The 27854-nt window shown below is 44.8% G+C and overlaps 1 protein-coding gene across 2 annotated transcripts in view; it reads left to right on the forward strand.

The window, feature by feature from the left end:
- The window catches only part of mpped1 (metallophosphoesterase domain containing 1), a 149815-nt gene that overhangs the window by 46108 nt on the left and 75853 nt on the right, over positions 1 to 27854 (forward strand). The window contains exons 5-7 of one of the 2 annotated variants that reach the window (XR_009665986.1): positions 12691 to 12806; positions 18467 to 18580; positions 20808 to 21770. Coding sequence is in view for 1 of the 2 variants with exons in the window: in XM_061029530.1 (XP_060885513.1) it covers positions 12691 to 12806; positions 18467 to 18580; positions 20808 to 20926 (349 nt within the window). In the remaining variant the exon portion in view is untranslated. Of the gene's footprint in view, positions 1 to 12690; positions 12807 to 18466; positions 18581 to 20807; positions 22079 to 27854 lie in introns of those variants that run through there. The other variant, XM_061029530.1, reaches the window with a different exon arrangement.

A 27854-nucleotide genomic window follows, 5' to 3' on the forward strand; every position in this document is an offset into this window, starting at 1 on the left:
ATTTCCAGGGGAAAGTGATTAGAATGTAACATCTGGACTCTCCTGTCTCATGTGATGCTGGAGTCCTAAAAACTTCAGTTTTGTTTGCTTTTCCACTGAAGGATGTCTCTGTCAGTGTCTACACTTCAGTATAAAATCCACAAATAGTTTGATCCCGCTCCTCGTAGGCCTTAAATCCTCTGAATCGAGGGTGTGTTGTGACATGAAACTGTCTCTCTCTCTGGAGGTCTCGGATCAGTTTTGTCGCTCTGACACCGGGCTTGATTTGAGAGCAAAAAGGCGTTTGGTGAAAGACGAAGAAAGTGAGAGCCAGGAAAAGAAGAGGAGAGGAGGAGAGCAGGAACAGGGGACTCCACTCTTCATCTGTCACTAATCCTGCGTGTGATTCCTCTTTTCTGTTTGTCCCGACATCCCCTTCTCTCCCCACTCTCTCTGTGTGTGTGTGTGTGTGTGTTCACTCCTCATGTCTTTGTTCAGCAGCGTGAGATGATGTCTCCTTTTATTTCCCGTCTTCCTTTTCCTTCACTGCTTGCTCTGCGTCGTTCTCTTTGTCTTCTCTTCCATCGTTTGTCATCCCAAAAGTCTCCTCCTCTTTCTTGTTTTCTCCTCTCTACCCCCCCCCCCCCCTCCTCCTCCTCCTCCTTCCTTCTCCAACATCTTTCTGGGTCTGATTAAAAGCTGCAGACATGAAGGAGACGGAGACCTGCCAGGTGTGAGTGTGTGTGTAATTGACGCAGGCCTTGAGGTGTGAGATTTCAGCATTTTCCGCAAACAAGCAGATTTTACCGCCCCGGGGGATGAATGGATGTTTGCAAAGATGTAGAGTTTAGATGGATGGACAGACTGGGTAAACGTGTGAAAGTTGGTGTGATGGCGGTGCACTTTTTTTTTTTTTCCAGAGAAGGCAGCTGCAAGTGACAGCCATCACCTCGGGAATGGATGCGGAATAAAAACCCGCTCTGTTAGAGAAGAGGAAGGCTGATTTTTCACAAATGATTTTTCATCTGGCTCCTCGCTGACGGAAAATGCAACTACAACATCCTGAAAAGAGTCGACAGATAAATCCATTCTGAAAATGAGAATTTGTTCAAGCCGACAACGACGAGCAGGAAGTGTGTTTTCTCTGTTACCTACAGCATCTGTCTGTCTGATATAATGTCGACTATAACATCACTAGTTTGTGTGAGAGAGGTTCTTAATGCTGATGAATGTGAAAACTGTGAATGAGGACAGCTGTGAGGCGAACACACACACACACTCACAGAGCAGGGAAACACTCCTACATGTCGAGTGTTTCTTGGTGTCCTCTCGCTGTTTCTTTCATGATGCTCTTTCACTGTGTGCTTGTTTGTGTGTGTGTGTCTGTGTGTGTGTGTCAAATGGACAGATGTCCCCCCTCTGTGTCCCACAGATGGGCTCTGGGATGCCACAGTGTCCTTGTCCAGGATTCACAGGATGCTTGGACACACACGAGCAAACTGAACCCAAGTGGGCCCTCCGCTGAGTGTGAGTGTGTGTGTGTGTGTGTGTGTGTGTGTGTGTGTGTGTGTGTGTGTGTGTGTGTGTGTGTGTGTGTGTGTGTGTGTGTGTGTGTGTGTGTGTGTGTGTGTGTGTGTGTGTGTGTGTGTGTGTGTGTGTGTGTGTGTGTGTGTGTGTGTGTGTGTGTGTGTGTGTGTGTGTGTGTGTGTGTGTGTGTGTGAGAAAAGACTGTGGAGTTAAACTCTGTGTGCAGATCAGAGCTCTGGAAATCTCTTCATCCTTAAACAACTTTCTGCTCAGACCCCGCTGCACGCTCTGCTTACCTGCAATTACATAGTTACAGATCTGTCTTTCTAACACACGCGCACACACACACACTAGTAGACTAACACACAAAATGCCAGCCGCCACACATTTTGTCGTGGCACATCAGAAAATACGACGACTCTCTGTCAAAAGGACAAGAACATGGTCACCCTTTAATTTTAGGTCACAATATTCGACATTAACTAGCTGTTTATTAGCATGCTAATTAGTAGTACACTAGCGGTTTATTAGCATGCTAATTAGCAGCATACTGTGAGTTAAGTTTAAGCTTTAAGTTGTATTTAAATTGACACTTTATATTTAGGTTAAAATGTTTCGTTTACTTGCACTGTTGTTAATTTACTGCTCTGTGTGCCTTTGAATTGCCCCCCGGGGACAAATAAAGTTTTTTGAATTTGAATTTATTAGTACCTTATTCTAAATGACCATAGTCCTTAGCTAACAGGTCATTTAACTAAGAGTTTGACCTTGTAATAATGGCTCATTGATAGACAGTTAGGACGTTGTTCAACATGAATTATGATGTGTAAATGCTTTCGCTGACTTCTACCTTATAAGGGCCAAACTAAGCAAAGCATATACATTTATAATTCATGTTCAACAACGTCCTCACTGTCTATCAATGAGCAGTAATTAGGAGGTAACGACCTGTTAGCTGTAGACTATGGTCATGTTAAATAAGGTAGCCTACTAATAAGCAGACAGTATGCTACTAGTTAGCATGCTAATAAGCAGCTAGTTAATGGTGACAATTGTGACCTTAATTTAAAGTGTTACCAAGAACAATTAGCAGCCGTTCTTTCTCTTAACTTTTGCAGTTATTATTATCATTAAATTAAAGACTTGTGGGGAGCAGCGGTGGTCTGGCGGCTGTGTTGCGCGCCCCATGTACAGAGGCCATAGTCCTAGTCGCAGCAGCCGTGGGTTCAAATCCGACTTCGGCCCTTTGCTGCAGGTCATCCACCTCTCTCTCTCTCTCTCTCTCTCTCTCTCTCTCTCTCTCTCCTCCCAACATGTCCTGTCTCTCTTCAGCTGTCCTCGCTGATAAAGGGAAAAATAAATATCAAGGGAGGAAAAGTGTCAGAAAGTCGCTGCTTCTTTTCCTGCATGATTAGAATAAATTGGCGTTATGGTTTGAATTGAGTAGTTAAATACTCCGCGTGAAATCAGGATAATGTCATCAAATCTGTGCTGAGCATGTGTCTGAACCTTTGCATCTGTGTGTGTGTGTGTCAGTGTGTGTCAGTGTGTGTGTCCGGGGACCTGCTGCGAGTTACACAAGTCATGCTGAGGGCCAACATGTCTCCAATCTGCCTCTCTGCAGAGAGGTGTGGGGGTGAGGACTCAGTGGGCGCCACACAGGTGGAACCAAGGTCACAGGAAGGGCACACTAAAGGAGCAGTGCAACATGATGACCAGCTTCACTCCTTCTTTTCGTCCTCTCACTTTTACGGGTTGGATCAGGTTTATTTTCTGCAGTGCAATGTAAACGAGGACTGTTACAGACGTGATGGAGATCTGAACAGGAGACATGAACGAGGCTCGTCGTCATGTTTTTCTTTACCTTCTTCGTCATAATTCACTGTCTGTCGTGTCTTTTGCTTCCTGAATAACTCAACAGCTTTCACACAGCTGACACGTTAACGTGTCAGAGCAGGAAACCCAACACACAGCTAGGACTAATGATATTAACAGGGGTTTAAAATGTGACGTCAAAATCACCGGTTATATTATTTACACCGTTTTTTTCATCAGATCGTCACATCACAGGATCTCCATCAGCTGAGAGACTTTTGTCTATACTGTCAGCGTGTTAACAACTGTCAAATAGAGTTAAATCAGTGGTGGTGAGTTAGACAGGGATGGAGGTGGTGTTAGGACACACACACACACACACACACTGACAGTGAGCAGGGTGCTGCAGGCTACTCTCTGTCACATCTCTAATCCTCCTTATTGTCAACGTCAAGATAACTTCTCCCTTCCAGCGCTGTCTTCCTCCCTCCTTCATCACTCCGTCCATCCATCCCTCCTCTCTTTTCTCACCCATTCCCCTCCCCCCCCCCTCTCTCTCTCTCTCTTTCTCTCTCTCTCTTTCCAGTCCTCCAACCATAACTGTGCCGTTTATTCTCTCTCTTCTATCTCGTCCTATTTTCTGGATCAAATTCAGTCTTTCTGCACCGCTTCTCCTTTCTCTCTCCTCCTCCTCTCATTCGTCGTCTCTCTCTCTCTCTCTCTCTCTCTCTCTCTCTCTCTCTCTCTCTCTCTCTCTCCCCTCTCTGTGTCCCAGCCGTGAAGACCGTCCCACTCTGGGTGTGCATGTGCGCCTGACCACGATTAAACATCTGTCTGTAAGCGAACAGGGAATGGAGTAGCGTGTGTATGCGGTAGTTTTGAGTCCGAATGAATAATGAAAGTGAAAAGTGTCTCTTTGCGACGTATAAAACAACTCGTTCCCCGCTCTGCGTCTCTCTCTCTCTCTCTCACTCTCGGCGCCCCGCTGAGCTGAGTGGGCCGGCAGAGGCTAACTCTCTCACATGCTCGCCATGTACCACCAGGGGCTATGCGAGCGCCCAAGATTATGTGCGCGTTTTGCCTCCATGCACGCACACATCTGCGTATGTCTATTGAGTTATAACTGTCAAATCTGCAGAGACGAGAAGCACTAATCCCATTGTGTGGGAGGGAGGGTGGAGACAGAGGCCTCCCCGCGCTGCTTCAGTGAAAGAAGAGGAACTTTTTTGATTTAGGTCTTTTGTTTTCTACCCCAGTTTTCTTGTGTTTCTCTCGCTTTGCCTTAAAGTGTCTGTCGCCTCGTTGTTGCTTGTTGAAGACAGACTTTAATTGAGCTGCAGCTACAGGTTGAATCTGACTGATTACATTCAGCCGTCAGAGAGCTTAAAGACAAAGTTTCTTTTGTCAGTAGAAACCGCGAGCGGGGAGAGTCTGTTTGGAGTGTTTGGATCGATAAAGCAGCCGTGTTGCTTTAATTACAAAGTTTGATTTCTTTTTTATAAATAACAGTCCTGCTCAAAGAAAATGACAACATAAACAAGGAGTTTCAAATTGCATATTTTCTTTCTCACTTTGATAGATTTTTTCTGATGCACAGAAGGCCCAAAATGTCTGAGGGCGTTTTCACATCAGGCGCGATTCTTTAGCACCGGGACCGAGCACCCCGCCTCCCCTCACCCCCGCTGGTCGGCGTTCACATGAGTAACATCGTTCCGTATCAAGAGTACACTTAAAGTATGCGCCCACAGTCCGATACAGCAGGTGGCAGTATGCACATAGTTGGTTTGCAAATCCGCTGAAAAAGTAAAAAGAGGAAACTACCACGGCAACCTCACATGGACTGAGTCCTTCCTGCTAACTGTGGCTGTTTTTTGTTATTTCTGAGATTCCAACCACATCTTCCACATCAACCGTGCTGCTCAGAGGATGAGACGGGCCCGTGCTGCGCGGAGATGACAGTTTTGACGCGACAGGAGCCGATTAGAATGATGTCATATAGCGGCCCACTTCCTTGTTTGAGCACAGTTGTGTTTACAACTCTCGCAGACCGTAGTCGAGTACACCTGAGTCATGCCCGTGACCACCTTTCCAAGCGGACTCAGGGACAGTACCCAAGTACGCTACATTTGTCTTCATACTGATCAAATGAACCGGACTTTGGGGTCAAGCATACTTGGGTCCAGGCCCGTGTCCCTAATGTCAAACCACCCTTATTGTTAAATAACACACATTAAGGGGGGGCCATGCACAAGCAGTGTTTCCTTTCTGAATCAGGACCATGCAGGAGGTTTGGCACCGTTAGACCTTCATCCTGACGATGAGAGTTTCCCATCAATCAGACATCTCAGAAGAGAACACAACTGATTCAGAACAACACTTCCTCATTCCCGTTTGACTCGTACTCCACAGTTTTGAACAGAGTGAGAGTAGAAAAGTCTTTTTTTTTTGATTCCTCTGATCCTTCGTCCTCGTTAAAACCTGGCACCTCTTACAACCCCAGATTTTTGGCTGGACTGCAGCAGACTTTGGCTCGCTGAAGTCTGTCACTGACTAAATGACAGAGCGAGTGATGAAATTACACCATCGCTCCCTCTCATTTTTTGGACTTGATCTATTGTCTATTGTATTTATTTAAATGTCTCGTAGCAAACATTGGTTATGCATTGTGTCATGAGGAATCCTGAGCACTGAAGCGTTCATCCTCTGCTGAGGCTGGCTACACACTCGACGGCCCAATTTGACCCCCAAACAATCTGGGGGGCGTGGCCCAATTCGAAGCTTGACACAACCGATGATTTGCCCAAATCATCCTCGAGTGTGTGGCGTCGATAGGATTTATGTTCTGCTCCCGCTCGAGTCTGAGCCTATTGAACGTGATATTAACAATTTCAAAAAACAAGCTTCCTCCGATGATATCCCCGAATTAGCAAAGCGAGCTGACCGGGCGTCACCAACAGGAAGTAGCGTCACTTTCACAGCTCACAAACATGGCGGTGAACATAAACACAACTGAGCCCTAAGACAAGTGGAAAGTGCCGCGTATAAGCCGCACCTTTCCGGTCTTCTCAGCCATGTTCTCTTTCTTGTTTTTTTTGCTGCAAAACCGAACTAACGCCAGGACAGCCGGCTGACGATGATGACCGTCTTCCATATTTCCTCAAAGCAAAGTATTGGACAGATGTGAACTTTCTCAAGCTGATTTTGGTCGATGAAGGGATAAATAGATATTTAAGTATGGCTAAACTGGGACTGACCATCTTACAGTCAGGCAAACATCTTCCTACTAGAAGTGTTAGCACTAACAACTGTTCGCATTAGAAGTGAAACAATCAGTACTAATGTATTTCTATTGAACATTAAAAGTGAGATGACCAAAGTGCCTCACAAACCAATTAAACACAAGACAGCAACAAGGATTCTGATGAGCTCAGCTAATCCTCAGCTAACCCAGGTACAACATTCCTCTGACACGGCAGGAGAAGCGCTCACAGGAAGTGATGAAACTCCTCGCCTCTCGAGCATAAAACAAAGACGGCGCCGGCAGGTGGTCTCACCTGCAGAGCCCTTCAGAGTCGACCTCTATTCCCCAGAGCGGCGGGGGGAGTCCCGGGGGAACACCAGCCTCCCCCTCCTGTGCGTTTTTTAATTGAAACAGCTCCCTCGTGAGGTTTCCGAACGAGAAGGGATGAGGATGTAAAGACGTTGTGGAGATCAAGTCGAGAAAAATGGAAAAAAAAGATTCCAGGAAAACGCTCGGGGGGGGGGGGAAGAAAAAAAACGGCATTAAAGCATCTTTATTTATGTGCTGCACGTCAAACACAGCGGAAGCATCACTTCACAAATCTGTGTGTGAGTGTGTGTGAGCGTGTGTGAGCGTGTGTATTCAGTCTGCCACGCTGCCTCCCAAGCTGTTATTAGGGTCGTTAAGTCGTGAGTAGTTAATTAAATCTAACAGAGGTGATCACGGTCGAGTGTTTTCACTGCGGCGGAGCTTGTAGTGATTAACAGGAGCTCTGGGTTACACATTAAGATGGACCCTGTTACTGTAATCCTCCTTATTACCTCCTCTATTAGCTCTTCTTCTTTTCCTGACTGTCAAACCACACAACTCCCACATCCTGCTTCCTCGTTCTACTCCCTCTCTTTCTGTGTCTTTTCCCGTCCCTCTAATGCCTGGGTCTTCATTAAAACTCATCCGTTTCATCAGCTGACCCCAGCAGATCTTCTTGCATCACCTTGCTCTTTGCTCTTAATCACCTGCATCCCTTCAGGTCTCTGTCCTGCAAACAGGAATTTACTCACTCCATGTTTAAGGCTGGTTGTTCATTGCACATATTTCAGTCAGGATCCAGAGACTACTGTAGTGTGATCCCTCGGCTTTACTTCTCCCTGACCTCTCTCCAAACTCTTCCCCTCTCCTCCCCGATGCAGAGCGTATTCACTGCCGATGTGGTGTTCTAAAAAGATTCCCTCTCAAACACTGAAGACATCCTCTCAGAGAGCAGACGGCTCTCCTGGCAGCAGGTCGTTTCCCCGGCTAACGAGGAGAGTGAGGAGGAGATATGAAAAGAGAGAGAGAGAGAGAGAGTGAGGAGGATGGAGTGATGTGTCGAGAGGAGAAGGAGATAGAAGTGAGGAGGAGGAGGAGGGGGAAATGGACAGAGACATGAGAGGAGGGAGAGAGAGAAGCAGGGATGGGGGCTTCTCAGCCCTCGGCACAGGCTCTCAATGATTCATGGACTTACTCCAGTGATATCAGTAGGCCTGCTTTAGCGAGACACGCACACACACACACACACACACACACACACACACACAGTGATACAGACTAACTCAAAAACTGAAGCAGAGACTCCATGTTGGTGTTAAATCCTTTTATGCATTTTACATGAAGTAATAAGTTTGATAAGTAGATTTTTCCTCTTGTCCTTAAATCAACAGGAAAACCCAAAAACACAGATGCCCTCTAAGGTGGACTTTGAGTTCTTGCGGCTTTTGCACATTGAGTCTTTTTTTTTTTTTTTTTGGATGGCTTTTTTTTTAGATCTGTGTTCCTATAAAAAATATGTCATGCACTGACACCTTGCACACTGAGTCTGCTGGACTTTGGATTAATGGAGTTTCTCCTGTCCATAAAGGAGCTGCAGAATTCTCCCAGTTTGATACGCCGCAGTCTATGTCGGTGTGTTTCAGTGTGTGTTTCAGTGTGTGTGTGTGTGTGTGTGTGTGTGTGTGTGTGTGTGTGTGTGTGTGTGTGTGTGTGTGTGTGTGTGTGTGTGTGTGTGTGTGTGTGTGTGTGTGTGTGTGTGTGTGTGTGTGTGTGTGTGTGTGTGTGTGTGTGTGTGTGTGTGTGTGTGTGTGTGTGTGTGTGTCTAAAATGAAATGAAAGTAATATTTTGAGCACTCTTGTTTTCCTCCCTCTGCGCTCTGCCTCAAGCTGTACCTGGGGATCGAGCGCTTCAACACAAACATCTGTTTTCTCCTTTTTCTTTAAACCCCTTAACAAATACCTCCTCGTCACGTTAACACCATCTTTAATATGCTCAACGCTTCCCCCGATTCTCCTCCTTCACGAGAACACAAATCACTTCAACCTTTGTAATCCTTTACCTGATAAAAAAAACAAAAAAACATCATAATTCAGGAACAGGATATTATCCGTGGAATTACATTCAGTTAATGCAGAGTTTTCTTCTCTCTCTCTCTCTCTCGCCCCTCTCTCTCTCTCTCTCTCTCTCTCTCTCTCTCTCTCTCTCTCTGAGAAGAGTGTCGGTCATTTCTTTCAGCAGAGATAATCTCTTTTTAGAAAGTGTGATGCCGACGCCTCCAGTCGGCACACAGACGTCTTCCTGGCACCGTGAACACAATGAAGAGGTTTTTCTTTTTCCTGCAGAGCGAGATAGAAACGGTTTGAAAAGAGTGAATCCTGCTCTTACAGAGTGATTGATGTCGCCAAATTAAAACAAGCCGCGGTGCTTTACTTTATAAAGGACGCTGTAATCCTCGCTTGACAAAATGATCGACCAGATCTTGTTTTAACTTGTGCTGCATGACAAACTTGAAGAGAGGATTTTTTTTTTTTTAATGAGCTTCCAAAGACATTTTACAGTTTTAATTAAGAAAGTTTTGTTTCAGAAGTTTTGTCAGGAGTTTTAAAGCATCATTGATCAATCAACGATTACATGTGCATACGTTATAAGACGGGACTGATGCTTCTGACAGTTTTAGCAATCAAGACTCTAAAAAAAGAACCTTCTTCACACTTTCACAAAACTCCTGAAAAACTACTCAAGTTCCATGTTTGAATGCAAACAGCTGTACTTACACTTCACCCGGCGTTTCTCCTCCAGCCTCCTCGTGTTTATTCTGCAGAAAGTCAGAGTGAGCTGATGTGAGAACACAGCAGGATATAATCAGGAGAATTCACCTGGAGCGAGTGGGAGGGGGTGGTGACGTTTATTCCCTGTGTTCGCTGCACGACTACAGACTGTCTGCACGCCACCTCTACCATCTCCTAATGAACCTGCTGCATTATGTTTCCTGTTCTCCAGTATGTTCTTCTCCACTCTTTAGTTCACATTGAGATCCTGATCAACTACACGTAGCATTGATAGAAAGACACATCTTCTCATTAAAGCGCCGTATAGTCTGACAGGGATAGTCTCCCGCTGTGGGGGTGCATGTGTGAACAACCAGATCAGGAGAATACCCGGAGCAGTCCTCCTGAAGTTCTCTACAAATTCCAAGAGTGCAGATTTGAAAACAGATAAAGACTTTTTTTTTTCCATCCCTCTAGATGAACCTGCAGAGTGCTGCCTGGATTTATTTTAAGCAACTTCACAGCATCACTTGTAAACTACGCCATCCTTCTTTCATGCTCTCTAAGGAGTTAAGTCTAATCATAAAGTACACACATGGGTCATTTGTAATTTGCTGCACTAATGACCTATTTGAAATAAAACAGTCAGACCCTGCAGGATAACAAATGAATCTACAATCTGAACATGCTTCATAACGATCAGTGAACGTGTATTGAAATGAATAAAACATGCACAAACTATAATATCCTTTACTTCAGCTTCTGTATCCGTCTGTCCACTCAGAGATCTCATCCCATGTTCTCCTCATGAATCTTTCACTTTGTTTATCTGACGCTCCGTTGGGATGGATCTCCGTCTGTCCGTCATTATCGGGGAGGAGAGAACCTCTTCACCTGTCTCTCCTCCCCCTCTTCCTCCTCCTCCTCCTCCTCCCCCTGCCCCTTCTTCATCCCTACAATCCCGACCAGAGAGAATCGGGGGCATCAATCGCAGCACCGAGCTCATTCCATTTTAATTGAGACGTCCATGTTAAGACGGACATGAATATTACATCCGCAGGACGCATTAATATGCTGAGGCCGGTCTAAATGTTTTAATATTCACAGTTTGAATTATTGAGCGTGTTTTCATCGGCAGTGTCAGCTCGTTCGTCACAAATGTTTAGTGTCTGATGTTTGGGAAGTGATGGAATTTTAATCGCCTACGCTTTAGCCAAAGTAGGCCGTTAATTTCCCATGATGCAATGCCATGTGTGCTTGACCGAACCTCCCTGGTCCTGTGACTTCAGAGCTGTATCACTTTGAGCTTTCTTAATTAGAGAGAGAGAGAGAGAGAGAATGTGTGACAGGTATTTCTTATCTTCAGGCCTGTCTCTGCGTCCGTCTCTGAAGCATCACACACACACACACACACACACACACACACACACACACACATTTACAAACACACACACACACACACACACACATAAGATGGAAATGATTCTCAAAACTCCTCGTCTGATGTTCCACTGAGCACAGGCGCGCCGGGCAGCGGCTGCAGCGATATAGTTGGCGTTTCAAGTGACTGCACTTGGCAATTTAAAAAGGAAGCCAGTTGCACGGCAGCAGCGGCGGAAAACGTCGTCGCCTGCAGTTGCACTCACTCACACGTGTTGCCGTCTCGGAGAGGAAGATGGATCGGAGTACAGATTGTAAGTGACATGTTAATTTCTTCTCCGTCACTCACGGCCCGAGCGTCCGCTATCAAAGTAGTTCGGGACACGAGCCCCCCGCCATCAGGCCTCTCCTTTTCTTCTTCTGCTTCTCTCATTTCTTCCCTTTTTTTTTTCCTGCTCCTTGGCTTCCTGTCCTGGTGCGTTCTGGGGTGTGACTGTGATCAAGGAGATGTTCAGCGCTCACCCGCCCCCTTCTTTCTCGGGTGTGTTTGATTCCTCCTCCTTTAGATGACTTGCTCTTCATGAGTCCCTCGGGGTGTCCTCTCATCTCAAAGGTCAAAACCACATGTTTAGACACAGAAAAAAAAAAAAAAAAGGCTGACAGATGTTTGTGTTGGGTGCACAGAGAGGAGTGAGAGGTCTCTCTGGGTACAGGATCTTTGATCTCTGTTTTAAATGTTTGCAGTTTTTTCATCATGTGCCGTCCGATGCAGCAAATTTAAAACATTAGAACAACCTTAAAAAGAAAGCTAAATTAAATTGAGTTAGGATTTTGTTTTCACTGCAATAACATTTGCTGGAAACTTTTAGTTTTTAAGAAATTTAAGGACAGTTTAAAGAGATGCAAAGTTATTTTAAAGATTTATTGTTGGGCTTTGGCCTTTATTTGGAGAGAGAAAGAGGGAAAGAAGCTACAGGTCGGAACCGAACCCGAGAGATGCCCTATGGAGGACCATTGCCAGTTTCATCTCATTTCAGTGTTTTTGAATTTCACTTCAAAGGCATGACGCAAAGTTTCAATTTGTTTTCAACATATGTGAGCACATATACAAATGTTGAATGTGGCCCGGAGTGCACTGATGTTTTCGGCTACTTGCAGGTATTAGCTTTAGCTGTTATTTCCTGTAGGTCATATCTGCCGGTCAGTGTGGCCTCTGGGGGGCGGATGTGGCTCAGTTGGTAGAGTCGGTCGTCTCCTAAGCGGAAGGATTCGATACCCAGCTCCTGCAGCCACATGTCTGATGTGTTCTTGGGCAAGACACTTAACCTCAAGTTGCTCCCGCTGCTTCAGCGACGTATGAATGGATGAGTTAATACTGATGGACTCTTTACACAGCAGCAAACTCTACCATCAGTGTGTGAATGTGTAGCTGTGACCTGCGGTGTAAAAGAAGAAGAAATATAGAAGCTTCTCAGGTGACTGGAGTGTTAAAGGTTAACTGACAGGAGTGAGAGATGAACGACAGGTGACTGCTACAGGGGGAGGAATTTAAGATTTAAAACGGCATCTAATTTTGTAATTCTGATGCTTCTGACAGTGAGTGTATTAAATTCTCTCTCTCTCTCTCTCTCTCTCTCTCTCTCTCTCTCTCTCTCTCTCTGTGTCTACAGGCAGCCCTGGTACTACGGCTGGGGCTTCAACCTGCCACGGGGTCAAGCTCTGCTGGACAAGTGGAACCAGATCCCCGACAACACGGACATCCTGGTCACACACTGCCCCCCACTGGGTGAGACACACATTACACACGCGCGCACACACACACACACACACACACACACACACACACATTCAGAAACCACGCCAAGTTTATTCATATTCATGAGCTCACATACAGACACATGTAAGGATGCATCATGTTTTAACAATATGAAAATACAAAAAAAATACATGCACCCTATCCATGCTTAAGGGTGCAGAGCATCAGGTAATATAATACATAAAAAACATTCTATGCCCAGTAGATATTGGAGATAATTGTTTGCATTATACTGTTTTTATCAGATGTGTTTCAGATCGTTATCGTTTGTGGGTGCATTCAGCGTAACAAAAAAATCATGACACATCCTTATTATATGTTTGATTGGTTTCTTGACCTGCTTTAGCTTTTAGCTGAGCTTCTTTGGACTACAGTGATTTAAAGTGTTTGGAAAAACTTTAAGAAATGAGATCCAAAATAAGCAGAAAGATCGATATGAGCGAGCGGAGACTTTTTCTATTGCAGAGTTTTGAGGGTCACTGCACTCAGGACTTGACCTTTATGATCCTCCAAGTCTGTAAATTTACACTTTTGAATATTCATACTGGTTGCATAAACAAAATGTGTGCACACATCTCTCTTCAGACACCATGAGCACTCTGAGTAAAGGAGAGAAAAGGATCTGATCAATCACTGTGTTCAAGAGAGGATGAATAAGAGGTGAAAGAATCAAGTCTCTGCCTGAAAACACACTTCACCTTTTAGAGGAGATCATGAGCCTCATTACTGATCACCTTTCAGATTTCACACTCGTGTTTCCTCACAAGCAAGCATTTGAATAAACACAGATGCTGGCTTGAGAGTTAACTGACATCCTGTACACACACACACACACTCCCCCCTCTCTCTCTGACTCTCGCTCTCGCACACACACTTTCACACCTCATCTCCCGCTGCAGCTGTGGTGCTCAGACGAGTGTGTGTGATTGATTTCTGTGTCTGCGTCTCGGCTGCGAGTGCGCCCGTTTATTTTCCATTCAGCTTAGCGAAGTGTCTCCAGCTATCTGCTCGTAAGCCAGCGGCATATGGAGCAGCTACAGCAGGCTACTAATGCATGAGACACACACACACACACACAAACACACACACACAAAGACTTAAAGCAAGACTGGAAGGAATGGCATGAGGAAAATAATGCAAAAAAAGACAAAAGTGTAGGAGGAAAAAGTTGTTTTTTTACAAGAGCTATAGAGGTAAAAAAAAAATCTACTTTTGAATCATTTAAACAATCAAAAGATGGTCGGAAAATACGAAGGAAAAAGCAAGATGGTGTTTGTCACCGCTGCATATGCACCCCGTCTTTATGAGGCGTGATAAAGCTGCAGATCATCGGCATACAAACACAGGCATATGTTGGTGTTGAGCAAGACTGGAGGGGACAGAATGAGAAGGAAGGAAGGGAAATAATGATGAAAGTTTTGTTAAAAAAGTTGATATTTAAAATGAAAAAGACAGGGGGAATATTACTCTATAGTTTGTTTACCCCTGCTTTCTACCAGTACATGGGTTTAGATGAACTGTTTGCACATCAGCCACATGAGTTGATGTTTTGTCATCCATACACTTACCCACTGGCTAACCGTGTTAGTCAGTGGGTAAGTGTATCCAAAACTACGATACATTGTTACATAAACCCTGCTGGCAAATCTTCATGTCTGTCAAGCCAAAAGGCTGAAAGGAAGGATTTACACAGGACATACTGGATTTCTGATAAATTTTTACAGTGTTTCTGAACATATATTTGGGTAACCTGAGTGTCTACTGACCCACAAAATGTGAAATAAATCCATCCAGTCCTTTGTTTGTGGTCTGCATAAGTTTTACAACACAGAGAAAAATGCTCTGTTTCAAATGTGCTCTCCTTGTGATGTCACAGTGGGATTCCCCTCCCCTCCCCTGGTATCTCCACCCATAGACTCCACCCCCAGCCTAGAGCAAAACTTTAGCACAGGTCCGCCATTTTTATTCTCGCTACAGAGGAGTGATGTCTACCTGGAAAACTCAGGGGAGAGCTCATTGCATTTAAAGAGACACACACACCAAAACGGAGCGTTCAGAGAGAGCTGGTTTATACAGGGTCACAAACCTCCTCTGGTGCTTGATTCATGTTATATTTTGACCAAAGCACAGCACAGATGTGTCATTTAGACCACAGGGGGACTGTTTGAAAAAGTGGAAAAGGGGGATAACATGTCCTCTTTAAAGAAAAAAAAAAAGCTAAGTCTTTAGTTTATAAAAGCCTTAGATCTCAGATTTTCAGCCCTGGCTTCAATTACGATTCATAATAAAGTGTCAAATATTTATTTTCCTCCAGTTTGATTAAAGTCTGTGCACACCGTTAAACAGTTATGGACCCGTATCATTTCATGCTGGTTAGAGCGAGCATTAGCGAGTGAAGTGATTTGAGCCTGATTTAGAAAAATACAAAATACAAAATCCCAGAGAGAAAGTGAAGGGGGAAAGAAAAGACTCTCTAGGGACGACTTTGAGATTCTTCCCACATTTTTATTTTTTACTACAAAACAGGGCGCTAAAGATTTCACTCAAAGCAAAGTTAATGGAGCGCCTCGCACTCAACAAAGACGTAAAAACCTCCAGTGTGCTCAGCTGGCAGTGAATCAGTCGTGCTGGTAAAGTCGTATATTCGACTTCTTCATCCTCTAAATGGATCTACCTGTGAAAAAGACACACACCCGCTTTTAGTATCAGCTTCAGCATAAAGCGCCTTAAAAGTAGAAATGTCTTCTTTTACAAGCCTTCGGAGACGCTGGAAGTGAAGTGAGAAGTTACGAGGGCTTTCTGTGTCTCGGGGTATTTTGCTCTAATGTGCCGTTTGTTTCAAAGCAGCTGCTGCTTTGGGCACGGAGCCTGTTTTCCTCTTTTTGTCTCACGTTGCCTCTCTGTCTCTCCCCTCTGCTGTTAACTTCCTCCTCACAGCCAGATAAAGACGCCATATTCTCCCTGTTTTGTCGACGATCTGCTGCTTTATCACGCCTCATAAAGAAGGGGTGTCTTTTTGCCGCAGTGCAAACCAACATCTTGCTTAAACCCCGACTTATTGTCCACTCCTTCGTCCCTTCTCATGACCTTTGCTCCAGTCTCAGACACAAAAGCAAGTGTGTAAAAATGTGTCTTAAGTCTGGATTTAAAAGCAGAGACAGAGTCAGCAGATCTAACATCAACAGGAAGATTATTCAAAAGCTGAGGAGCCAGGACATCAAATGATCGGTCACCCTTTGACCTTAGTCTGGACCGTGGAACTGCGAGGAGGCCTAACCCTGCAGATCTCAGAGGCCGTCTTGGGTGGTAAAGAGTGAGGAGTTCAGGGAAGTAGTCTGGTGCCTGGCCATGTAAAGCCTTGTTTGTTAGAAGTAACATTTAAAAGTGGATCCTAAAAGAAATGTGAAACCAATGCAAAGAGGCTAAAACTGGGGGTGATGTGAGCAAAGCGTTTTGTCTGTGTCAGACGTCTGGCTGCAGAGTTTTGCACAGTCTGAAGTTTAGCTACATCTCGGGCACTGAGCAGGTAAACAGGGCGCTACAGAAGTCGAGGCAAGAGGAAATAAAAGCATGAATAATATTCTCTGTATTGTATGTTCCTGAGTTGGAAGAAACATTGCACCATTTTTTTTGTGTTTTGAGCAAAACTGAGCCCCCGGTCAAAGATAACGCCCAGGGTTTTAACAGTTTCCTTACTGTGATTTTTGGGATGAGGGGGCCGAGCAGTGGCTGGACTTGATTTCAATACTCATGCTCATCGTGCTAGGTTATTTATAGATCAGGTCTCGGTCCAGGAGAGACTGAAACGTTCTCGTAAATGTTTTTCTTATATATTAGTGATGCAAAGTAAACGTAGTGTGCAGGATTTTTTCCTTACAAACCTACTTCATGTGATAAAAGGATGTGCAAACGGCTCCTTTAAAAACCTTTTCTACACATGAAATAAAACGCTTGATGAGATCACACTACCTCCGCAGTTTATTGTCGCAAGGCTGAACAGCACGGCAGCCGTCCTTTAATGGGAGAGAACAGGTTTGAATTCAGACTTGAGCTCTTTCTGTTAAAACACGTCGAACCAAGCCGACATGAGAACTGTCGTATTTCTGTTGAATTTAGCGGAGAGGTTGATCAATGCTAACTTTCTCCAAACCTAAAATTGCTCCTCAGTTGTCACATGATGTTCCAAATAAATCATGACCTGCAGGGGTCGTCTGGAAAAGAAGACATCCCCGTTCCACGTCCAAGTCCACTTCTGTTGTCTTGGACGAGAAACGCCTTGAAGGACTTTCTCGTCCTGGTTAGAAAAAGCCAAGTCAGGTCTGAAGTCTTCACTGGGGAGGAGGGGGGGGACACTCATGCTCCAGCACGGTGCGGGTCAACTTTGCTTCGTGTGAGTGCGCCTTTATATCGTACCTTCATAATTTCACTGCTCATAACACTTCATAGACATTGCTGTAGGTTGGTGTGAATACGTTTGATCACTTAAAAGCACATTTATAAATCCTTAGAAATGCATTTATACAGCTTTATGATGAGGCATTATGAGTGGCGGGTCCTCAGAGGAGCTGTGAAGGCTGGTTTATAATAAACTTCACATGTTGTCTGATGTCTCTTTACAGCCTTACGTTTCTAAAATATAAAAGTCTCTCGGTCCATACGTTGCTTTAACAAAGAGCGTTCCCTCCAGACCTGATCGGTGCAGATTTGATGTATTCATGCCTTCAGAGGAGGAATACAGTCACTCAAGTTGACCCTCAAGTTCTCTTGCTCCGGTTCGAAGCCAGAATCACAGCGTATAAAATGAAACGTAAGGATCTGATGGGCAAACGTTCATGTTTTCTGAGATGCTCCGAGGAAGCCCAGAGGACTCTTTGTCTGCCAACGTTAGCATAAGGCCTCATTTTATTTATTCTTTTGGAGTCCTTTTGTTCCCTTTCCTCCACTTTTCTCGTCTCCTTTGTGTTGACTTTCCTCTTCCTTGTCTGGGCAGAGCGACAGAAGGCAGGAAAGACGGAGGCACGTTCTCCTCGGTCTTTTTTTATTTCTCCGACTTGATGCTTTTATTGACTCAGCATCAGCGGCATCCGTCGTCGCCGAGCAGCCACTAAATCATACTCACTCCTCGCTTCATCCTTGTCACACACACTGTGAAGTCTGCATCTGTGTGTGTGCCTGTGATTGATCTTTATTTTCTATAGCCGCTTTCTAACACTCCTTTTTTTTTTGTTTGTGCTGCGATGTGCAGTTCGCCGTTAGACGACGAGTCTGAAATGGAGAGCTTCATTTTAAAATGTGATGTATCGTTTTAAAGGGGGATGAAATATATATCCCTCCCTAAAGACACATTCAGCATCCTATTTACTTTAGATTCTGCTCCTGAATGCTCTGGATTTGTTTGGACCAGAGAAGGTAGGCGGTTTTAAGGCGACCCCCACACGACCGTTTTGGACGCCCCTCGGTTTGCCAGATATGAGAGCAGTTATCAGGTCAAACCAACAGGTGTTGCAGCGATGGAAGCGGGCAAGAGAAGTGGTTCAGATAGAAGTGATTGTACCGTTTTGTTGATTTAACGCTCCAGTAGAAGCCAGTTTGGTGTGAGGTGTGTTTGATTCGTGTGTCTTTGTGTGCAGGATTTCTGGACTGGGTGCCGAAGAAGATGCAGCGTGTCGGCTGCATGGAGCTGCTCAACACGGTGCAGAGGAGAGTCCAGCCCAAGTTACACGTGTTCGGACACATTCACGAAGGTACGTGCAGGACCTAGTTAATCCCCTTTTTCCCGGTTAGAAAAGCGCTGGCTGTGCTCTCGGGAGTGTTTGCATGAAGCGTTTCGGCGCTGAGAAGAAAAGCGCTGCACGTCCGTCCTGTCTCCATGACAACAGTTTGTTGACACGGGCCGCTGTATGACAGACACTGCTCCGTTACTTTTTACTGCATGTTGTATATTTGAGATCGTTTATTTCCCGATCAGACACAGAGCGAGGAGGATGCGAGTACAAGAAACGATCCCAAGGCGGCAAAACTACGGAGAATATCCTACATTTTGAAAAGAGCGCCGGCGACGTCAACAGCACCTTTCTGAAAAGTTGAAAGACTTTCTACTTGAGCCCTCGGAGCGGCCGCACAAATACACACTCACATTCACACCTACGGACTATTTCTGAACCTAAAGAGCATTTGTTTGGACTGTGGGAGGAAGCCAGAGTACCAGGAGAGAACCCACACATGCACGGGGAGAGAACATGCAAACTCCACACAGAGAGGCTCCTGTGAGACGGGGATTCAAACCAGGAACCTCCTCGCTGTGAGGCGACAGCGCTAACCTCTGCATATGCTTATATCCCATGCAGTTAATCATGAAGTACCAACTGAATCAAATTATCGTAGTCATAAATGAAGGAACACAGTTTATATATTTAAGGCTCAGACAAATGCAAATAACTTTAAACTCATAGGACTTAATATCTTACTTACTGCATTGAACTGAAGAAAAAAGCTGCTTCTGTGGTCGTCGACACCTCAAGATTAAAAAAACATGACGTAGACAATCAATCATGTGACCGTAGAGAAGATGGAGATGGTCCTTTTTTTTAATAGGAAATGATTAAAGCATGTATTAAAGAGAGAGTGAGCCTCCAAACGCCCATCAGCATTTCATCCAGGCCAGCGAGGGCAGAGAGGCCGCCTCCCCCGACTCAAGATTAGCTTTTTTCAGGGTTATCAGGTCAGCGCCGAGCCACAGAGGACCAGATTAGAAACTAGATCATATTTTATAACGGGAGAGAAAAAAAGACTGAAAGCGGCTCTCTTCTTCATTATCATCAGGCGGAGAGAAATTCATGAAGACATAAATTATCCTCTCTGCCTTTTTCATATTTGTGGACTCCAAATCTAAAAAGGAGCAGAGCGGCGGAGTTGTGTTCCAAGAGCTGCTGAAAGTGACACCTACACTTAACAAAATCACTGATGGTGCACAGTCAAACTGCACTACTCTCTTTTTTTTTTTTCTTTTTTTTTTTTTTGGAGATGGTTGTTAACTTATGCTCGACAAAATGGTCACACTCTCAGATGTGCCATTTGGAAGGAACGCTGCTCCAAAGTGGCTCTCGAGCACAGATTCTTTTTAGCTGTAGTGGTGTTGGTGTCACACTCTCATGCATACATTCGCTCCAACTGGATCCTCACAGTCTGTAGAGATGAAGACGGGCTGTGATACTAACAGCTTTAGAACCACCGGTTTCTTTTTTGTTTGTGTTTTTTATTATACAAAGTCACCTCAGTACGACCTCCAATATTATCTTAACATTTAATCATATAAGAGGAGATGTCTGCTGAGGACTTTCTATTTCTAATTAAGGTTAATCCAACATGCATTATAAGGGTCCCATGTTCTGCAAAATCCACTTCACCATGTTTTCACCCATTGATGAGAAAAGTCCATCCTCTCCTCATCCTCTTTTCCCTGCTCCACTTTTCAGAAAATGTGTGCTCAAACAGGCCGTTTGCAGATTTTCCCTTCATGACATCACAAAGGGCAGTAACTCCTCCCCCAGGTGGGTGACACTCCCACAGCTAGGTGTTTGTTCTGCCCTCTGAGTCTGCCTTCTCACCGTAAACAATAGGACATGGAGCGAGAAAGCCCGAGACACCCAAGCCCTTCCAGAGAGGGGGCGTGGTCAGACACAGCTCATTTACATTTAAAGGTACAGACACAGAAACAGCCTGTTCTGGAGGTGGAGACCAAAAACAAGCCAAAGGACAAAAAGCCTTTCTTTTAGGGGTGTTGGTGGCCTAGTGGTTAGTTTGCACGCCCCATGTGCGGAGGCTGTAGTCCTCAAAGCGGGCCGACCTGTGGCTACTTTCCCCTCTCTCTCTCTCTCTGATTTCAGACTCCATTCACTGTCCTGTCTCTCACACAACTGTCCGTCTTGAAATCAGAGCTCCTTTAACGTTCTGTATTCTTCTTCTCTTCAGGTTACGGCATGATGACCGACGGCACCACGACGTTCGTCAACGCCTCGGCCTGCACCGTCAACTTCCTGCCCATGAACGCGCCCATCGTGTTCGACCTTCCGAACCCTCGGACCACATGACTAGAGGAGGCCGGCTCCAAAGCCCCTCCAGCCAATCAGGAGAAGGGAGCCCGGAGAGGTAGGTGAGGTCGGCGGGCAGCTAGAAGCGAAATCTGTAAATACAACGCGGGTGTGCGTTTGACGCGGCGCAGACTGCGTGGAGACGGAGTGGAGTAAACTTCTTGTGTCATTTCCATGTGCCAACTTTTCTTCATCTCAATGCTGAGAGTAAAAAACGGACAAATGGTCGAGAGGAAAGCGGTCAAAAGCGAGCACTCGGACGTTTTTTCTGCGCTCTCTTACTGCACTGACAATCTTGACTTTGCTCTCAAAGAGACTCCTGGACGTCTGTGTCGACTTTTTATTTCACTTCAAAGTTAAACTGCAAACATCTGACTGAAAGCTCGACAGGAGTTTTGGTTTTTTGCAGCACCGGAACATTCTCCAAGCGAGAACTTTCCTCGCTCTCTCTCAGTTTTGAACGTTCATTTTCCATCTTTTTTTTTTTTCTTCCTCCTGTTTCTCTGCCCTCCTCAGGCGTGTGTGGTTATTTTTTTATTTTTTTTTGCAAGTGTATGTGTGAGATCAAAGCGAGCGTGTGAGGGCAGCGAGAGGTCTGTGCCAGGGGTGTTTAGAGAGTCGGGATGTCAAACATGTTGACACCGCTCCCCTGGGCCTCATTACGGCGCTCGTCAGCCGTGTTAGCAGGCCGAGAGGAGGACGCGCAGGAAACCACCAGCTGCACTTCTCCCTTATTTTCCTTTCCCCCCCGCTTCTCAATATTTGATGCTGCGGAGCTCAGACTTTTAGCGAGGATATCTTGCTTTTTGGACTCGGTTAGCACGCCACGCTACATGCTAACGATGTAAGAGATTGAACATTTGATCCTTTCTAAGAGGAGTAAAGCTGTAACTTAATGTACTGTAACCGGTCTATGTAAATGTTCTCTGTCATTGTAAAGACAAAATACTTTTTCTTGAAGATTTCCAAGTTGTTGCGATGCTTTTCAAAGAATCCTTGTTCATATTTGTGTGCTTGTAACCTTTCTTTTGATGTTTCTAAGTCATGTAAATGCTTATTGTTGTGTTTCTTCTTCTTCTCTGTGAAGCAGGTCGGCGCCGTTCATGATGATTTCTAGCACCTCATGTCCCCGAGCGTCACGTCTTGTGTTTTTTTTTTTAAAACAGAGCCGTTATTTATTCTCTGCTTTCTTCAGCTCTGTTTTCTCAATGAGGAAATCCTCCGTGAGAGTCTTGAATGTGCTCGGAATGAGAAGAGCACGTCACACTTTGATCTCGGCGCGCTCCGACATCATGTTTGAACGCTCCCCGAGGCTGCAGTTTACTCGCTTCACTCTCGCCTCTTCAGCACATCGGCGCTCATCCCGCCGCCTGATGTCTTAATGTTTTCCAAACGGAGGAAGAGAGGAGCAGAATTTAACACGGGGAGAGAGAGAGAGAGAGAGAGAGGGGGAAAAAAGAGCATGTCTGTGGAGAAATGTGGGAGGTGGTGCAGCTGTTAGATACGCACATTCATGCTGACTGTCTGTTCGTTTTTATGCAAATGTGACGCCGAGCAGTTTGAATGTACGGCTCCTGAAAGAGTTTGACATTTGAGCTGCTTTACTCTGATTTAAAGGGAAAGTTGAAGGTTAAGTTTAGACAGCAGTTAAAGGAATGACACACAGTTTGTTGAGACCGCAGCTTTAACGAAAAGCAAAATGAGCGATCGTATTTACTGATTTAAATCTTGAGGTGTACACTTGAGCATCACAGGTTACATAGAGGATTCTGATGACATCATCACATTGTCAGGAAAACAACAAGGTCCAAATGCATGCAATGTTGGCGTCCCTCAGTTCTGCGCTATCAGGACGGGACGGGGGGGAGTATCTCACAGTCGATGAAAACAAACATAGAAGACGTTTGCATTGGAGGTGGTCAGCGGAGGGACAGTGAGGTGTTTGATCTTTTGATTATTCTGGGTGATACTCCAAGCAAAACTTGAAGGATCTTGATCGTGTTTGCAGACCGAAGATCTCATCCTTTTTGATTTCCTTTAACCCGCAACTCAAAATGAATCTTGGGTGAAGAAAAAAAAAAGTGTGTTGAAGGTGGAGTCAAGAGAAATATTCTTAACAGATTGTAAACAGAACATTTAAACTGGGCCCCTCCTCCTCTAGAAGCTCACCCTCCCTGCAGGACGTAGTGTGTACGTTTACTGCTTGTATCTACTCTGCCAGCTAACGCACGCTAGCACAAGCTAGCTGGTGTTCGTCACCTGCCTGTCCAACAGGAAGCAAGACCAACTCCACGTCCACGGGTAAAAGACAACACAAGGTTCACCCTCGTTTTAGAACGAGCTTTATCCGCTTGGTGTTTCCACTCCTAAACTCACCTGCTGTGCTCTCATTGGCTGGAGGAAACACACCAGCTCCGCCTAGAAACGTCCCGAGTCAACCAGAACAAAGCAGAACAGTAAAATCCAGTCAGAGGACAGAGTCTCTGCAGACACAGTCATCACCACACATGTACGGAGGCCCAGAAGGGACGATGGAGCAGCTTTACTTCAGGAGAAGTCTGTATTTTATTTTGAAGGAGAAAAAGCAGCTGACTCCATCTTTGATCTCCTCGTGTGACACCTACCATACGACACAGAAATAATCTTCCTGATGGTCTGGTTACCTTTTTGAGGTCAGTTTAAAAACTCTCCACAGGAACTTTAAGATGTTTTCTTTGTGTTTTTATCGGTTTAGTTAGAAGGTCCGTTTGCTTTTTCAACCAGAAGATGCTGAAAACTTTCTCCTGTCAGTCAGGTAACTCTCTCTCTCTCTCTAAAAGACACAAACAGTTGCACCGTCCTCCTCACTTCACTAATTGGTTTTGATGGATCTGAAGAACATGTGACGCTTCTTTGTTGAAATCTGCTGCACGTTGAAAAATCCGTCCTCCTCTTCAAAGCTGCAGGATTTTAGGCATGAAGTGCGGAGACTTTTATATCAGGGTTAGCGGAGATGGTTTGAATGTCTGTGTTTGTGTTTCCCGCTTGAATTAAAACAAACTTAATTACGGTCGATGAAGGAGAGGAAGAAAAGGGAAACTATTAAAAACCAAAATGTGTGTGGCGGGAGGGGGGGGACACCTTCATCTCTTGAGTTTCCTGAAAGCTGTTTGTGTTTTGGGCTCTCCTCATTTGGACGTCTCCACTTTGATGCTCTCCTGCTTCACGAGCCGTGTTATGTGTTTCCTGTTTTTTACAGAGGGGAAAAAAAAAAAAAGTTCTGTACTATTTATTGATTTATTTCTCGAGGCATGCTTAAAGGAGTTAATGACTCCTGCTACTCAGACAATCTGCACATGAAGAGGTTCATTCCAAAATGAGACGCGTACTGTTTGAAAAGACGACGACGGATGATTGACAGCTCAAACTAGAAAGACGATTGATGTGGGTACTTTTTTAAATAATCTTTCTACCTGCTGGATCCTTTTTATTTCAACATTAATGGTTCGGCGGAAACTTCAGGTGTTGTTTTTCTTTTTCAAATGTACGTGTTGCATTTTGGAATAATGTGCTCATGAGGTGTTGTGTTTGTACAGCGGAGTGTTTGGGACACATTAAAGAGAAAAAGGATATAAAGTCATGAGGGAGTAAAGCAATATTCCAAGAAGAAAGTCGGAATTTTTTGAGAATGAAGTTGCCATTTTATAATTTGGTTAGCCGATATGTACGGAGGCCCTTATCCCTAACTTCCACCAGTTGTGTGTTCGGTCCGTCTCAGCTCCGTCAGTGGAGCTGCAGGGGGCACCGGAGGCTCATCGGCAGCCGCCTCCATGTTGGAAATGCTGTCTCAGTCTAACTTTCAGTCAACCTAACGACAGGCTGAGAGCTGAGGCGGGTTTTCAGCCTCCTGACAAACCGTTACACCACGCCCACCTGTCAATCATGTCAGCTACGCGCCTAACTATGGATAACACGTATCGTTTTCTAAATCAAAACAGAGCCATTTAAAAAAAATTCACCCCCGTACAGTGTGAGAATGAGAATAACTAATCAGACTTATTTGTTTTTTTGTACCAGGCTGTAAACATGTTAATTTATGCTGTAAAAATGGCTCTTTGGCCAGTCATGTGTTTGTGACTTCCTGTGTTCCTGGAGCCAGCCTCTAGTGGACACTCGACGAACTGCAGGATTTTGCACTTCCGCATAGGCTTCATTTTTTCAGACCGGAGTTTGCCGCTTGAGCACAGCGCATCAATTTACCACAGAGCAGATCGAGCGGGACGGGAAATCAGACATTGAAACAACATAAAAATTAAGCTCTCCCGCGGTGCTGATCCGTGCTGCACTCTGAGAACGCAGCCTGTTGGTTTTGGAGCCGTACCGTATCTGGTGGAAGTTCTGCGTTATATGAAATGCATCCATATATTTTAATTCCTCCGTTTTCCAGTTAGAACGAGAGACTTTGGTTGATTCAACTTTATTTTTTCATCTCTAAAGGCAGAACAGTTCATCTTTATTTTGTGTGTTTTGCTGCTTTTTCTCCTTACATTTGATCCGCAGACTTTTTCAGCACTGAATGCATCAGGGGCCTCCAATCGAGACCTGCCTTTATTTGTGCAGCAACACGAGGCGGGGCCTTAAATTTGGGTGGGCCTTTATTTGAAATTTTACGGTAAATCTTGCAATACCACGACTTTATTCACATAATCTCAATGTCTTTTTTTTCTCTCTGATGTGACCCTCACTCTCCGTCATAATTCTGCCGCCGTTGTTGTTGGGAACATTTTTTTCAAATTGTAAAATAAAAAATGAAAACCCGACAGCAGCGAGGTCTGACTGTGTCGCTCCAGGAGACGACTCTTAAAAATGTAAAATACTTTTTTTTCTTTCTTCTTTCTTGGAAGTTTCTGCCGGTTCTGAGAGATTAATCGACCGATTGAATAAAAACCTTATCTGTGACCTTGAGTCCTTCTTTCTCCTTCCTTTTGTCTCTGTCTCTAATAATTATTTCTTCTCCTTAAGCAGAAAAATTAGAGGCGATGAGGAAACTTTCCTCGTCCTGCTTCTTCTCCTTTTGTTACGATCAAAGGTATCTGTGTCTCGTATCAATTATAGAGCCCGGAGCAGAGAGTTAATTTCCAGTAGCTAAACCCTCGCCGCTCCGTCTCTGCCTCCCGTTTTGTTCCACAGGTCTTCCACACCTCTGCACAATCTAATGAGAACCCTCGTTCAAATAATTACATTAGTAATCCCGGGGGAGAGCGGCTCATTTATTCACGGACGGCTTTTTTTACTTTAGCCATTAACACAACTGGCTTTCATATAGTCTTCTCTCTTTTCCTCACTCTGCCTCTCCAAACCTAAAAAAAGCTCCTTTTCTTTCCATTTACACCCGCTCGCTCACTCGTTCGCTCCTCTCTCGGCTTCCCGGTTTAATGATTCCCAGCTCTCCTTTGCACGTTTCTCTCCTCCCCCAGTACGACCCGTGCGTCTTGCTGCTGCAGCATTTTTCCCTCTAAATGAATGACAGACGACTCCTCATCATCCGTCTCACTTCACACGTCCCGTCTGGACAAAAAGATGCACCCGATGCTTCTTCTCCGTCGTCTGCAGCTTCAATAAGCTACTATATGGGATCGGCTTTGGGACAAAAAATCAGTGTCAAACACACAGAACTAGCATATCTTGCTCTGGTCAAGAGAAAAATATGGTATCTCTCACCACTGGTCACCATCCTGGGGGTAAAAGTGGACCCTCATCTAACCTTTGAATTAAACATAAAAGGCATCTTCTAAACCTTTATTCTTCCATTTCAAACCTCCGCCCCTCACTCTCCCTCCAAGACGCTGAAGAAACTCGTCCATGCCTTTGTGTCCTCCAGGCTCGACCGCTGCAACGCACTCGTCATCAGGATCCTGTCAAGAGTGTTCAGAAACTCCAGTACAGACAGAACAGCGCTGCCAGGATCCTGATAAGAGTGCACCCATCCTGCACTCACTACACTCAGGGTCGAATATAAGATCTCATCACTTACAAATGCAATGCAAACACGGCAATGCTCCTCCCGGTCATCCCACAAACCTGCATAAGACACCTCCGCCTCCAAACCCCCAGGAGGACTAAGCTCTCCTCTATGAGGGACAGAGCCTTTTACTCTCTACTCTGCCGCCCCACGTCTATGGACTGCTCTCCCTGACCCCCCGAGGGCCCCACAGACTCTGGACTCCTTTAAAAGAAGGCCTGAAAACATTTCTCTCTAAAAGAACCTTTCACTTAAACCGCATGCTCTTAGATCTTGTTTGATGCTCCGCCTGATTTACCTGTTTGACTTCAGTTGTTGTTTTTATGGTTTTATTTAAATTGTAGCACTTTGAGATTTCCTTCTTGCATTATGAATAAAATGTAAAATGTATTATTATTATTAGAGGTGGAGGACAAAAAGAGGAACTCTGAAATCATTCATCAATCTCTCTTTATTAATCTGGACTTTGATTTGCTTTTCACCAAACAATTCCTGAGTTGGATCTCAAGTTCATGAATGTTGCTGCCGGGGACGGATCAACCGAACAAAAACAGCTTTCTATGAACGACATCACAGACACATCGTCGGAAAACCACTTTAATTATCATTAATGATAAAAACATTCATGATTAAAACTATAACTTCTGTGTTATTGCATGCATATTTGGCTACAGTGGTGTGGAGATTAATTTAACCCCTGAGGCCCCGTGTCCACTAAGTGGGTTTTTTTCTGAGCGCCAGTTTCTTTTTTAAACAGTTTTCAGTGAGTAGAGAACATTCTCAGCAGAACGAACAAGCGCGGCGCCCAGCGTCTTTATGGCTGCCTCCGAGCGCTCAAGTTGAAAATCTTTCAAGGCGCTGTTGACATCACCGGCGCTCTTTTCAATATATAAGGTATTCTTCATGTATTTGTCTCCTACAGATCGT

The sequence above is a fragment of the Labrus mixtus genome, chromosome 22, assembly GCF_963584025.1.
Source record: "Labrus mixtus chromosome 22, fLabMix1.1, whole genome shotgun sequence".
NCBI lineage: Eukaryota > Metazoa > Chordata > Actinopteri > Labriformes > Labridae > Labrus > Labrus mixtus.